At 40.9% G+C, this 13980-nt stretch overlaps 1 protein-coding gene across 11 annotated transcripts in view; it reads right to left on the reverse strand.

The window, feature by feature from the left end:
* The window catches only part of TENM3 (teneurin transmembrane protein 3), a 1254397-nt gene that overhangs the window by 104113 nt on the left and 1136304 nt on the right, over positions 1 to 13980 (reverse strand). For all 11 annotated transcript variants that reach the window (XM_088659538.1, XM_088659546.1, XM_088659521.1 and 8 more), the window contains one exon: positions 1954 to 2076. In XM_088659538.1, the coding sequence (XP_088515664.1) occupies positions 1954 to 2076 (123 nt within the window). The remainder of the gene's footprint in view (positions 1 to 1953; positions 2077 to 13980) is intronic.

Raw genomic sequence — 13980 nt, forward strand, 5'->3', positions numbered from 1 at the left:
GTTTGACTTTTATATATTACCTGGCAGAGGCAGATGCAATATGAAATCCTAATACAACTTTCAAAAAAGATAAACACATTGCACATGATCTGGTAGATTTCAATAGGAGGGAATCATACATCTTCAATATAACACGAGGAAAGCCTTAAGCACTTTCAAAGAAAGGCAAACAGGCCACATACAACAAACACATACAACAATTTAGTCATTCTAGTTTCTTTGTCGCTTATGTAATAATTTACAGTCCGCAGATGCTCAAGAGCTTTTTTCAGGGACTGGGTTTGCTCCCAGAATTGACTTTGTTGGGAGTTATCAGCCAGCAATCAGGTTGGCTGATTCAGGATACCTACCCAATGCCTATGCCAAAGCCATTTTACACCCATAATCAATAAAGCAATAATGTTTCACTGTAGAGTTAATTCCACCTCCACTGATGAACATCAAAGCCCCGTCCCAAAATGACCATTGCATCCATTTCATGCGTGTTGTCCCACAATGTAATTTCAAGGGATGGGAAGATATCTCTTGTAGCTGCTGTAGCTCCAGATGAGCCAGCAGAAGTACCATAGTAAATGGCCTAGGTACTAGAGGGAACAGCAGATCTGTTGCCAGCAGTAGTCACAAGACCATCTGTAAGCAGCCCAAGTAAGGAAAGCAGTGTTGGAGATTCATTCCCCATGCTGCAGTCATGGGATTGCTGACTATCACATGACGGCATATGTTTTCATTACACAGAGTGGGACGTGATGGAAACAGGATGTTTGTGTTACTGTGTTTTCTGGAGTGGGACTATTGTCCTTTATTCATTCTCTTTGCTGTCTGATCCTAGAGAGAGAGGGAGCCATGTTGCAGTGCTCCGTGTGTGTTTACATCTAAATAAACGTAAACGTAAATGCTGAGCTACTGAGTTCTGTTATGCAATTGCGCAAACTCTGCGGATCTGTAAGTGTGCTGATGTCAGTTGGGATCAGTCGCTGTGATGTTCAGGCAGGAGAATGCTTTTGAAGCTCCTGACCAGGAGGGAGAGAACCAGTTGGGCATGTGTCTCTGCCAGAGTCCTACTTGTGAATATGCAAATATGAGATCCTAACAAGTAGATTATAACACCTGCCAGACTATATCACACATGTGTTGGCCTGTGAGGTGATTTCGAGTGGGAAATATCCCTTGCCCTTGCCATAGACAGCAGATCACTGCCAGTGGGGGAGACCTCTTTGAGGTAACATAAGTGGTAGTTGCTGCTAATGAAGGCAAGGCTGTTAATGGGTAGGGTTCCCCACCTCAAAAAAAATTCAATTGCTATGGGCAAATCACTGCCTGATGTGGTTTAGGTTTGCTGGAACTCATGATCTCTACAGGGTAGGAACCCAATTAAAATGCTCCCTGCTTGGAGACTTCTGGATCCAGAAGGATTCCTGAATGCTGTGGATTCCTTGATCTGTGGAATGCGGAGGTGACTCAGGCAGCTGACACAATCACTATGAGGTATTCTCTCTTACTGTTTCTGAAAGAGGAAGAGCAATGAAGTGCTTTGATAGGCAGAGTGATGGTGGAGAAAGACTTGGGATGAAACTGAATCTGTTAAGAGCCCACATTAACACTTGCATGGTGGCAGTGAAGGCAGCAAAGAGATTGCATAGTGTAGTGTCATCAAGTGGAACCATATTCCATGTAGTAAAGCTGTTTTTACATTCTGGACCCCATAGTAAGTATGTGTACACAGTAGAAGACTGGCCTATAAAAGGTTACCAAATTTTAACTTCTTCACAGCTATTGTAGATGCAGAAGCCCTGCATCACATGCGACTTGGCAGTTTTCTGTTTTCTTCCTTTTAAAATTGACACTGAAATTTCAATAGATGTGGGGGGGGGGGGACAACCGTGAAATGAGACAGAACCTTAATAATATTGATATATTTAAAAGGCAAGCTAAACAGAAGTAAGATGCTCTTACCATTTTCACCAGAAGGCAATGACACAGTGTGTGTTGGCACAGTATCAGAATTCACTTTTCCATTTTCAAATGTGTCGTTTTCAGTCTGCTGTAACTGCCAGTTGAGGCCAAATAGATGCATTGCTGGGGACAAAGAAAACATATCATTTAAAAATTCATGAGAGATAAGAAACAATCCACACTAAGCCAGTAGTGAAGTTCGCCTTTTACAGAGAACATCTGAGTTTTGTATTTTTAAACACAGTAACAGACATGTTCGTTCACATAAGCATTTAATTTGTTCAGAATTTGTTTTTAAGATAAGATAAGATATCTTTATTGTCATTGTCCCCTTGCGGGAACAACGAAATTACTCGGTTGCTACATCCACTCAGATAAAGCATTCCGCATAATCCAAAATTACAAAAAACTAATTAAAAACAGTAAATATACTACAAAATAACAAGTAAAATAAGGTAATACCGTAATTACTGAATCCACTTCAAAGACGCAAAGCAGTTTTAGCAAGAATAAATAGTTCTGGCCACTAAACATAATGCAGGTCACCACCATGGCACAACTCTGTCACTTCTTACTATAGCATAATTCCCACATCACTCTCCATACTTCCCTTAACTTCCCAGAGCAACTCACTTCATCTTAAAACAAATAGTTTCCTGGAAGTTTTGAGACAGTGCCTTTACTCTCCAGATTACTAGTAGTTACCTGGAGAGTCTTCCTGCACTGCCTCACTAAACTGCTTCTGAAGCCTTGTTGATTTGACAAGGCGGATGGTTCTCTGTTTTGCCATGCTGTGCTGTGGCAGTTTCACAGCGATGAAACATAGCAAGACAGGAAGCATTGTCTAATTATTATCCCACCCAGCCTCCGGTGAGTATTTTTGTTCCGTTTCAAGCTATCAAAGACATGTGCTTTTCAAGGGTGCGAAAGTTGTTGTGAAACTTTGTCTTCCTTTCCGCTCCATCCCAATTAATACCGTATCACTAGCCTGGTTGATGGCACTGGTAATAACTATGAACAATACACATAGATCATTTCACATTTCATTGTTTCCCACTTTTCTGTTGCTCTCATAACCAGAAAGTTGAAATTTTCTCTAAGGTACATAAAGAAGTATTTGTTTCAGATCTTTGATTCTAAGATCTATTTCCTTTTTGACATCTATTTCCTTTTCTACATCTTAATAATTCCTTATTCCCAATACCACTCTTCCTGTCTAAACATCATATCTGGAACACTGCCAGATGTACCCATATTATGAATACCCTTCACATGAAATTCCTTTTCATGACTTGTCTACTGCTTATGTTTTATTGCTGCCTTAGTTTACTATGAGTATGCAGAATTCCCAAGGCCAATGTACTGTCAGTTACACTGTCTCAATATCATGGTTTCAATAGAAAAAAAACAAAGATTGATTCCCACTTGGGCATGTGTGTTCTAAATATTCATTACTTAGAATGTTTCAACTACTCTGATTTAATACTTAGCAATGTCGATTACTCTAAATGTCAGAAATCTGAAGCTGCAGATATAGTTTTTAACATTCTTCCAGTATATGTTGACAACTACCAGTGAATATTAACAATCACCGCTGAAGAGTTATCATCATTTGCTGATGAAGTCTGACAATCTCCAGGGTCTGATGTTTAGAGTAGCATCTCCATTCACTCCTATATTTATTGCTTTAATTTCTGAGAGAGAAAATTAATTAAAAGACCTTGCTTGCTTTCTTCACAGCTTCTGCCTGAGTCACTTTGTAAAACAGAAAGATAAAAATAAAAATGTAGTTTTCTAGCTATCTTTGCCTGTTGTTCAAAGATGGTGCATATACAGTATACTCATCACATTCTTATTTTACTTCATCAGTTTTACACCTCTTGCCTCTGAAAGCTCATGCCATATTATGACAATTAACCTTTATGGTATTACTAGTATCATGAAGCCCGTTAACTTAACGGGTGCTAGAACAGTGAGTTTGATAAGGGTGCTGGGCCCCCGAGGCCAGAAGGAGCGCCCAGGAGCAGCAGCAGGTGGCGGCGGCGGTGAGGAGCGCGGCGATCCCACCCGGAAAACCCATTGCACAGCTTTGGGAGGCTGCCCAAAGTGCCCTGCAGGGGGCTCCGGCCACATTGGAGGGCAGCCGGCGCCACCCTCTTGCCCGCAGCAGGGAACCTTCATCCCCGCTGGCACTTGCCCTGCCGCATCCGCCCTCCTCCTCTCCAGCGCTCGGTTAGCGGCTGCTCTCCCTGGCAAAGGCAGCAGATACACCAGCAGGTGGCTGGCTGGGAAGCGTGCGGCGTGTGGGAGGGAAGTCCGCCTGATTGACAGAGGCGCTGCTGCTGCCGCCACCACCACCTTCGCCGCTGCACAGCCCAGCCTTGCCTGGCTCCGGGGAGGCGGTAGTGGCGACGCCCCCGCGGCCGAGCGCAGAGAGGGAGGGAAGGCTGCGGCCCCGCCGCTCCTCTCATGGGCCAGGGAGATTTGTGCGGAGGAGGAGGAAGCGGACCAAGATGGTGGCATCAGGTTCCGGGGCCGCGGCGGCTGCGGGAGCTGGACCGGGCTCCTCAAAGGCGCCCTTCCTCCTCCCATTCACCTCTGCTGGCCTCCACCCTTGCTTCCCCAGCACGCTGTCCGGCCGGGAGCGGCGGTTGGAGGAGGCAGGGGGGGAGAGCATGTGTGTGTGCGTCCAGTCTCTGTGTCCGTGGGGCACATGCGCAGTAGCGCGGACACAGGGACTGGACGCAGAAACACAGGGACTTTATTATATAGGATAGTTTGTTTTTATTTTTGCTGTTACAGTTAACATGGTCACTTTTCTGGTATTTTAACATGTCATGATAATGTGTGGATTCAACTACTAGGGAAAAAAGGACTACAGAAGCTGAGGTGTTTGTTAGTTATAACTAATGTACTGTGCTTCAAATTCATATTCTGAAAGCAAAAATGTACCCATCAAATCTAGCTGCACAATGAATGCAGTTCATGCTCTCATGAAAACTCTCCTAGCCTTTCTAATACTGCACTCGTATCTCTTGTCATTGGATGGCTGAAAGCATAATATATTCTTGTGAGTGGATTAGATCAATTCTTTAATTTGGAGTTTTATCAATGGAAGATCTAATCTAGTTTCCATTTCTGTTTTCACACTACAATCTACAAAAATATGTCAAGATGATGTTATGGACGAATTTTCTAAAATTTGCTATTTATCCAAAAAAGGTGAGAGAATATTTTACATTTTTCATTTCACAGTTGTTCAGCAACAGTTAAAAGAGGAGTTTCTGGACTTGCTTTTAGTTCACCAGGCAGGCATATAAGGCACTTGTCTAAAAATTGAAATGGTTATTTCCCACCCATGTTACTTTAATCTGGATAAAGTGTTAATCAGTGCCATTACTTATGTACTTAGCATCCAGTCTCGATTGAAGGAGAGTGTTTTGGGAGGGATAGGGAAACAGCTTTTGTAAAATTTCTGTCCACAATGCAGTAGTTATTCCCTATAGGTTCCTTTAAATACTTTCACCCTCCACAATGTTTGAACACATTCATCTTCTAATACACCAAACCTCAGTTTTGTAGGTTTTATTTGAAGTGTCTGTACGATAATAAAGGGGATATTGGAGAATGAATAAGAGAAAAACATCTACAAGGCAAGTCCATGCATTTTTCCATTGGATTTGTCATCACTGTTGAATACTATTGTTTTGAAGGATAAGGAAACAAGTGCAAAGGAACACCTCTTCAGAGTTCTTTAGGAACATGTCACCTCTGTGAAAAGTACAACTGTACTTACATGAAGCATAGTTTTCTATTTTCTATTCCTAATGAAAGGTCAGCAGATTGGGTTGATTGCTCTGTCCATGGCTGAAGGCAGGCAGCAACATTTTGGGATGTAGGGCTCCCAGGATTCAGTTTGCAAACTCATCAAGCTTGAGCTAAAGACAGGAGTTAAGAAGGAAAAAATAGAGCCTACATCCCAGAAATAAAGAAAGGAGAAATGGAGCCGCTACAGCTAACCTCAAGGGTGGGGCTCTGCTAACCTTTCATTGGGAATGGAAAACCGCTTCAGATAGGTACAAGCACATTTTTTCCCCATTCCTGAAATGAAAGGTCAGTAGATCGGAACATACCAGAGCTATCCCAATCTGGTTGGCTGGGTGAGAGTGGACAGGTGAAGCAGAGGCTTAGCAGCTGTGGGGAAGAGCCAAAGAAAAGGGTAGTTCGCATTCCTGATCTCTGCACCAAAAATGGAAGTAGAAAAAAGCAGCTCTTGCTGTTTAGGTGAGCCTTCGCACTGCTCCCACTAGCCTACTCTGGGCTTCTCCAGCTAAGATCCTGCCCAAGAGAGTGATGAATCACAGATCTATGATGAAAAGGATCCTGGTTTCCTTTGTAGAGTAGGCTAAAGATCGTAGGTTAATGTAGAGAAGGTAGGCTAAAGATGGGGTATTTTCAAATATATATATAGTGGGAAGGCCGATAAGGTATTTCTAAGGTGGGGGGGGGCGTAAAGGGTTTCTGTAAAGACAGGAGTAGTAAGTCAGGAGAGAAGAAGTTAGGAGCAGAACATGATCTGGATACACTCAATGAAGGCAGGAACAAAATAGAGACTTGGGAGTCCCCAAAGTTTGTTTCCTGCCTTAGTCCGTGGGTGGAGCAATTAACCCAATCTGCTGACCTTTCATTGCATGAATGGGAAAACTGCTGTTCAATAAAGTTATCTATGGAGGATGCATTTACAATGTTAAATATCCCTCTCACATATACAGTCCTATCAAATTAGCATTCTCATTGTGCCTTGTACCCTGTAAAACTGGAAAGGTTTTACATCCCCTTGAATCATAAATCAGAAGAAAAAGACTTCATTGTTTTAAATTTATATTTTAAATTTATAATTGGTTTAAATTGAAAACTGAATGATGAATGAAGATCATGATAGAGTTCATTTTAAATAGTTAAATGTGAAATTCAAAATGTGCAATCCACAATGGCTGATTAACATATTAACAGATGTGGTGGGATTAAATTGTGTGTGAATCTGCCCATCAAACTCATTTTATGCATACAGACTAATGGTTTGTATCTACGGTATGTGCCCTACCAATGATAGCCTTCTTTTTGAAGACGTGTCCAGTTCAAATCCAGTTTAGATATAAAGAGTTACAGCAAGCAAAAATTGCCACTTCTACAACACAATGAGCATGCACAGAGTTCACCTGGTCATAGCCTTCTCCCCTAGAGTGAGATATCTATTTCTATTTAAATTCTACATTTGCATCTATACATATAAATTCTTCTGCAATACTGGCCAATCTAGGACTATTCAGCACAGTCTAGGTCTGTTCAGCTAAATATTGAATGGTGTTGTGAAACCTAAATGAATGCAGTGGTTTGTTTCCAACACTAATCATTCATCTTTTAAATATATGGTGCTTAAACATATATTTTTGCATCTTCTTAGTTTGCTATGCAGTGTCATAAAAAAATCTACTGCCTACTTTGCATTTTCTTATTTTGCCATGTGGTGTCATAAAAATATCTACTGCCTTGAACTGCACAGAAAACAAAACTGCAGACCAACCTATCTGCAAAAATGCTCACTGAGCTTGCATTCATACAAATTTTCACATGGAGTTCTCAAGCCATTTGCTATGTGTGATACTATATTATAGCAGTAAAGCAAAATAATTATCTTGCTTGATTAGTTTTCATATCAAGGGGAATCCTAATGTTTTGTTGTTGTTGTTGCTTAGTCATTTAGTTGTGTCCGACTCTTCATAACCCCATTGACCAGAGCACGCCAGGCACTCCTGTCTTCCACTGCCTCCCGCAGTTTTATATCCAAGCATTCAAAATGCAAGTGCTCATGTAAGCTTTACCATCGTAACACACCATAAACTACCATTACATGAATCTACAATGGAGACTACAGATATCTTTGGGATTTAACTACAGTATATATTTCTAGTGGGAAAAATATTTTCAGGTGTGAGACTAAATTGTCAAAGCAATATGAGTAACAATCATAAGGTAGGTTATATGGTTTGCACTATGCTGTTCTGCAAGGCATATACCAGTATAGGCAAGTCATAGTTCATCATCTATTAAGCAAGACAACTTCAACCCTGAGATGCAGAGCCTGGCATTCTGAACTTTGTACATACCAAATACATATGGTTGCTCCTAAATTGTTTTCATTCATTTTTAAATAACTTGCTAATTGCATAGGCACACTACCAATATAATTCAATGACTATGAAGTATTAGCTTCCATCTCTGTGGTATAAATTTCTTAGCTGGGCATACCTACCAGTGGATGAAATTGAAGCAAAGATTCTTGTGCCAATGCACGGATAGTAAACTCTTTTCTATGGTGGACTGCTCATCTACTATCATAATACTTAAATAACCAATGATCACTTAACATATATACTAACACAATCTGTGGCGACAATCTGGTAATCAAGGTGTAGCAGAGGGGAAAGTACAGCTCTGCAACAATTTTCGGAGCAGGGGTGATGAAGTCAACCGCAAGAGGACCAGAGTAATGATGGGTCTTTCTGGCTCTGACAAGTCAATAAGGTTTCAGGTTTGTGACAGATTATCACAGGAAAAGTCAGAGAATGAGGTAAACAATCAAGCAGAGGAACGGCAATGAATGCAAAGCGCATGGGGGGGGGGAATCCAAATATCAAATGTCATTATAGACAACAGGTTGCCGATTAAGAATAGGATTCTGACTACGGTAGTTTCCACCAGTGATTCCTGAGCAGCAGCTCTCTGTAATCACCCATAGCACCAGGCTGCCAGCCACATTTTCAACTTTAGAACCTCCAGAGACTTTTTAAACACTGAAACAAAAGGTATCTTCTAGCAAACTCAGGTGGTAAATGCTTTCAGGTTTTAGCCAAAACAGGGTGATTGAGAAATAAGATTGAGCTGTTAGCAGGCTCTGAAGATCCAGAAATTTTGCGGAAGCACCACAAAATCTTTAGGCAAAACAATATGAGGGGACCAAAACAACAATCCCCAAACAGTCCAAGGAGGACAAAGGATGCTGAGTGGCTACAGAGTGTCTGCTGCAAACGGAAAAGTAGGGTATTCTAGAAGATGGCATGGCTAGCTGGTGGGCAATCTAACAGGAACACTATATTTTACTTCAGTTATATCTGAATTCAATTATATTCTTTATCATCACTTATAGCACTCATATTAACACCACAATATGAGACATCCCATCAGATGTCAAGGAAATAAGCAGCTATCCTACTTTTAAAAGACACCTGAAGGCAGCCCTGTTTAGGGAAGTTTTTAATATTTAATGCTGTATTGTTTTTAACACTCGATTGGGAGCCGCCCAGAGTGGCTGGGGAAACTCAGCCAGATGGGCGGGATATAAGTTATATATTATTATTATTATTATTATTATTATTATTATTATTATTATTATTATCTCCGTTAGTTAGAAGGCGGGTCTAGCACTCTACAAAGGTTTATCGTATACAAACTAGGCAATGTATACAGACTAACATAAATAACAAGATTTTAGTTTAAATCAGGGGAACCAGTGGCAAACCATATGTTTTACTATAACTCTCATCATCCCTGGACATTCACCATGTTAGCTAGGGTTGCAGGCTCCCAATCCTTCCTTTAAGGTCAGCAACCTTTTTCAGCCATGGGCCGGTCCACCGTCCCTCAGACCCAGAGATGCATTTTAAATAAAAGGACACATTCTACTCATTTAAAAACACGCTGATTCCCAGACTGTCCGCAGGCCAGATTGAGAACGTGATTGGGCCGCATCCGGCCCCCAGGCCTTAGGTTGCCTACCCCTGCTTTAAACAATGAGCTCTTCAAGATGCTGGAACAATAAAACTTCTACTGTGTATTAATCCGTACAATCTTGAAGTATAGGCCATATTTTAAATTTAAGAAAATATTTAGACGCCTAGATTTAAGTCACAAGTAAACAGGAAAGTAAGCAGGGAAAGATGCTCAAAATGAAAGTGTGGAAAGTAAAAAACAAAACACAGAAAGACATAAGAGTTGAGCTAAGAAAAAGAACTGTGCTAATAGCATGATAAAATCTGAAATGAATTAATGATGCTCCACAGACCCTTATACTACTCTCAGCTCTCTACGGAAACTTTCTACTCGTGAAATAACTAGATAATTATTCATCTCTCTTTTAGATGACCAGGCATAAAAGATAAGATGGTCAGCCTTTCCGGGGGGGGGGATTACTATATACCTATATGTTCCTTTAGGATTTTAGGGGTGGCTTGCTCAAAATTTAATTTGGTATTATCAAAAATGCAGTTTCAGTTTGCCTTACTGCACAAACCCAGAAAATAAAATGCAGCAGTGTGATTGGCAAAACAACTTTGTGATAAACCTTTAGCTGAAAATGAGCCAGTTTCAAGGTGGAGGTTGGTGATGATTGGTAAACCATTATACTTTAAATTCCTTGATAACTTATCATGTTGCTTTTATCCTTCTGACTGTCAATTACGGTATCTTGCTTTATCTCTTTTTGTACAGCCTGGTTGCCCCACTGAGTATTTTCTTTTCAGTGGCACTGACAATAACAACATGCGACACTTGCAACACCAATCAAATATTAATAGCGTGCACTGCTGAAATTGTAAATATTGTATTATGCTTTGCACTTTGTATGAGGTGGAAGGCATTTCCATGATAACTATTTCTCAAAATATTACTGGGGGTGATTGCCTATGACAGTAGAAAAACTACCTGGGATTGATCTCCCATTACTTAGGTCCACCAAACCCAAGAATACAGCATTTCTAAAAAAAAGAAAAGAAAAAAGTTACCTTATTAAAACTGTATTTTTTAAAAAATATATATTTGCTTCTTTAAAAAGAGTTCTGGAGACACGTTTTGTTCCAGCTGAGGCAGATGAAGGTATCCTGTTGTGCTGCTGCAAATGCACCATGGCTTTTCTTCTTTCTGTGCTCCTTCCAGAGGTCATTTCTCCTCTGATCACTGCTATGGATGCACAACCTGACTGTCTGTCTTCAGGCACTGTGGTTGTTTTCAAAGGATTCCCACATGGCAGGATTGATGTTGCCAGGCTTCTCGTCAAGTTTGCAAACATCCTTGTAACACAGAGTTGGACTGCCTAGTGCCTGAAGCCAGCTCCTTGTAGAGTATGTCCTTGGGGATCCTGCCATCTTCTGTTCTGTGGACATGACCAAGCCAGCATAGACATCACTGAGATAGGATTGCAAGCATGCTGGGAATGTGGGCTTGGGACAGCACATCTTTGTTTGAGATTCTGTTCTGCTGTGTGATGCCCCAAATCTTCCTGACAATGCGCATGTAGAAACCATTGAGGCGTAGCTTCTGGCAGGTGTAAATTGCTCATGACTCACTTCCATAAAGCAGTGTGCTCAGCATGCAAGCCTGGTATATCTGGAGAGCACCAAATTGGTTGCTTCTGGACTACACAAACAAGTCCAGGCAACCAGTAGTAGAATAAAAGCCACAAAGTAGACAAGTGTAATACCCATATAGTGGTGTACCCAGTGGTGAACTTACTGACTGCCATCAATTTCTACCTAAGGTTGCAATAAGTCTGGAATTTCCTGGACATACCTAGAATACTATAGTCAGCAGCAGCGTCCTGGCAGAAATCTGCAAAATCCGGACATATAGTTTTTCCGGACATATCGTTGATTGCTTTTCAAAAACAGGAAAACTAAAAAAGCTCAACAACTTTTGTGTCCAGATTTTTACTTTTTGAAATATGGCAACCCTATTTTTACCACACTTTAAAAAATCTGATACTTGGGGGTAATTTTGCCATAATTTTGCTGCCACTGTCCATAGTTCAGGTGAGAGTTTGTAGCACGCACTTTGGGAGAATGAATTGAGATGCTGAGACACCTGAAGTGATAAGGGATACAGGTGGCTTTAAAAGGCCGGCATTGTCTTCTCCATCCTTATGGTTTCCTGCGTGGCAGCCCACCCAACCTCTTGTACCCCCATAGTTTCAAGTATGGGATTAAGCAATTGCCATTTCTGGGACCAAGTAATAACCCCACAATCAGCAAAACAAATCTCATTTCTTATTTGCCTAATTCATGTTATAGCAGTCGCGGGGTGGGGTGGGGAGATATGGTAATTTGGTTGGTTTGGTGCAACACTCAGTCTGACACAGCTAGCAAGTGCACTATAGTCAGGAAGAGAGTTAAATAGAGGCTACCTTAGTTAGTTGACTTCTGGCAGATGACCAACAGGAAGTGTTATGGAAGAGGAATTACTCAGTTTGTTTGAACACATCTACTGCTGTCCAGGCATGATGCAATGGGTTAATGATAGCACATTTTTATGCTCACTGCAGATATCTTTAAGGTAAGTGGATGAGTGAGCAAGCACAAAAAAAGTCATATTTATGCTCATTGTTGATTTTGTTAAGTTGATGCATTTTTTTGCCCTATACCTCATTTGTCTTGCATCTTCATTTTTGGGGAAGAGGGATAACCCTTTGCAAACTATAAATCAAACAGCTGAAAATAACATGCTGGCAGCCATCACCATAAGAAGTGTCAATGATACTCATCATAACTGTATTTCTCATTGGCTTGCTGCCTGGAGTACATGGTCCTTGTGATTACTGTGTCATAGTAAAACACCCTTTGAATAAAGATTTAAATGTCACGATATTTAATGTACTGCAATACAAATTATGATTTTGCTATGATATGTTTCAGTTGTGTCACTCCTCAGATCAGCTCAAGATGGATGGGTTTACTCAAGGGTTCACAGAAGCAGTAGTAAGACATGGTCTCATGCACCAATGAGTTGCTAAATCTAATCAAGCAGGATTTATGATGCTGACACACATATGACAAAATGCATTTTACATTGCTATTGCTATTTAAGTATTTGTTTTACTACAGGAAAAGGCTGCTTGGCATACATTTTTCCTTTGACCCTGGGTAGCAAATTTACAACTAATTCAGTAATAACTTTTGAAGCTAGATGTTAATAAAATGCAGATACACCTGGAGACATGACAGCTGCTGAGAGGTTGGAACTGCAGAAAAGGCCGACAAATAGGTCAAGCTCCATTTTAGTCAAAACACTTCTGATGAATCAACCCACTTCACAGTCATAATAATGCCACATCAAAACATTATTTAACCCTTAGACATTATTTATAACATCTCAATTAGTAATAACACATTACAGTATTTATAATTATTGGAGCCATTTTTTTACAGAGTACTTTTTTGTTCATACAGGTGGTCTGAACTGTCCCCAAATTGTCCCTTCCATTGAAAAAAGCTTAAGAGAAGAAACAAATAAAATAGGGCCAGTAACGAAACACAGGATGACACCAACAGAGATGGGAAAGGACAAAAGAAAATGAAAATTGAACAGAAACGCAAAGGTAAAATGCATTGACATAGGATTGTTTGCAGTGACACATCTGTCCTGCAGTCTTGTGTCCATGAAAACACACTAAAGGACTTTCCAGAACATATAACCAAAATCCAGAATATGAAATAAGCAGCCAGCGATGTACCGAAAGCCACAAGTCTCAAGTAAATGTGTTGGTGATCACTTTTCAATTTGGTACCATGTAAAAATGTAGCACTGAATCTGTTACAGTGGTACCTCTGGAGGTCTGTTCGTAACAGGAAACCGCTTGTAACATGAGGCACACTTTCTCTAATGGCACCTCCCGCTGCTGCCGTGCTGCCAAAGTGCGACTTCTGCTTGCATTCTGGGGCAAAGGTTGCAACAAGGGGCATCTACTTCCGGGTTAACGGAGCACATAACCCGCAGCATTCATAAGCGGGACGGTACGTAACACGAGGTACCACTGTGATGTCAAAATTCTTTGTCAACACTGATTACCTTTAATATTCTAAGCTGATATTGCAATGCTACGGCCAGGATATTAAGCTGGGCAGGGGGCTGGGCGGGCAGGCTAATACCTGTGGCACATGAGTTAGCCATCCTTGCCCTAAAGTGTATGTTCACACACCT

The sequence above is a fragment of the Zootoca vivipara genome, chromosome Z1 (assembly GCF_965207765.1).
Source record: "Zootoca vivipara chromosome Z1, rZooViv2.hap1.1, whole genome shotgun sequence".
NCBI classification, from domain to species: domain Eukaryota; kingdom Metazoa; phylum Chordata; class Lepidosauria; order Squamata; family Lacertidae; genus Zootoca; species Zootoca vivipara.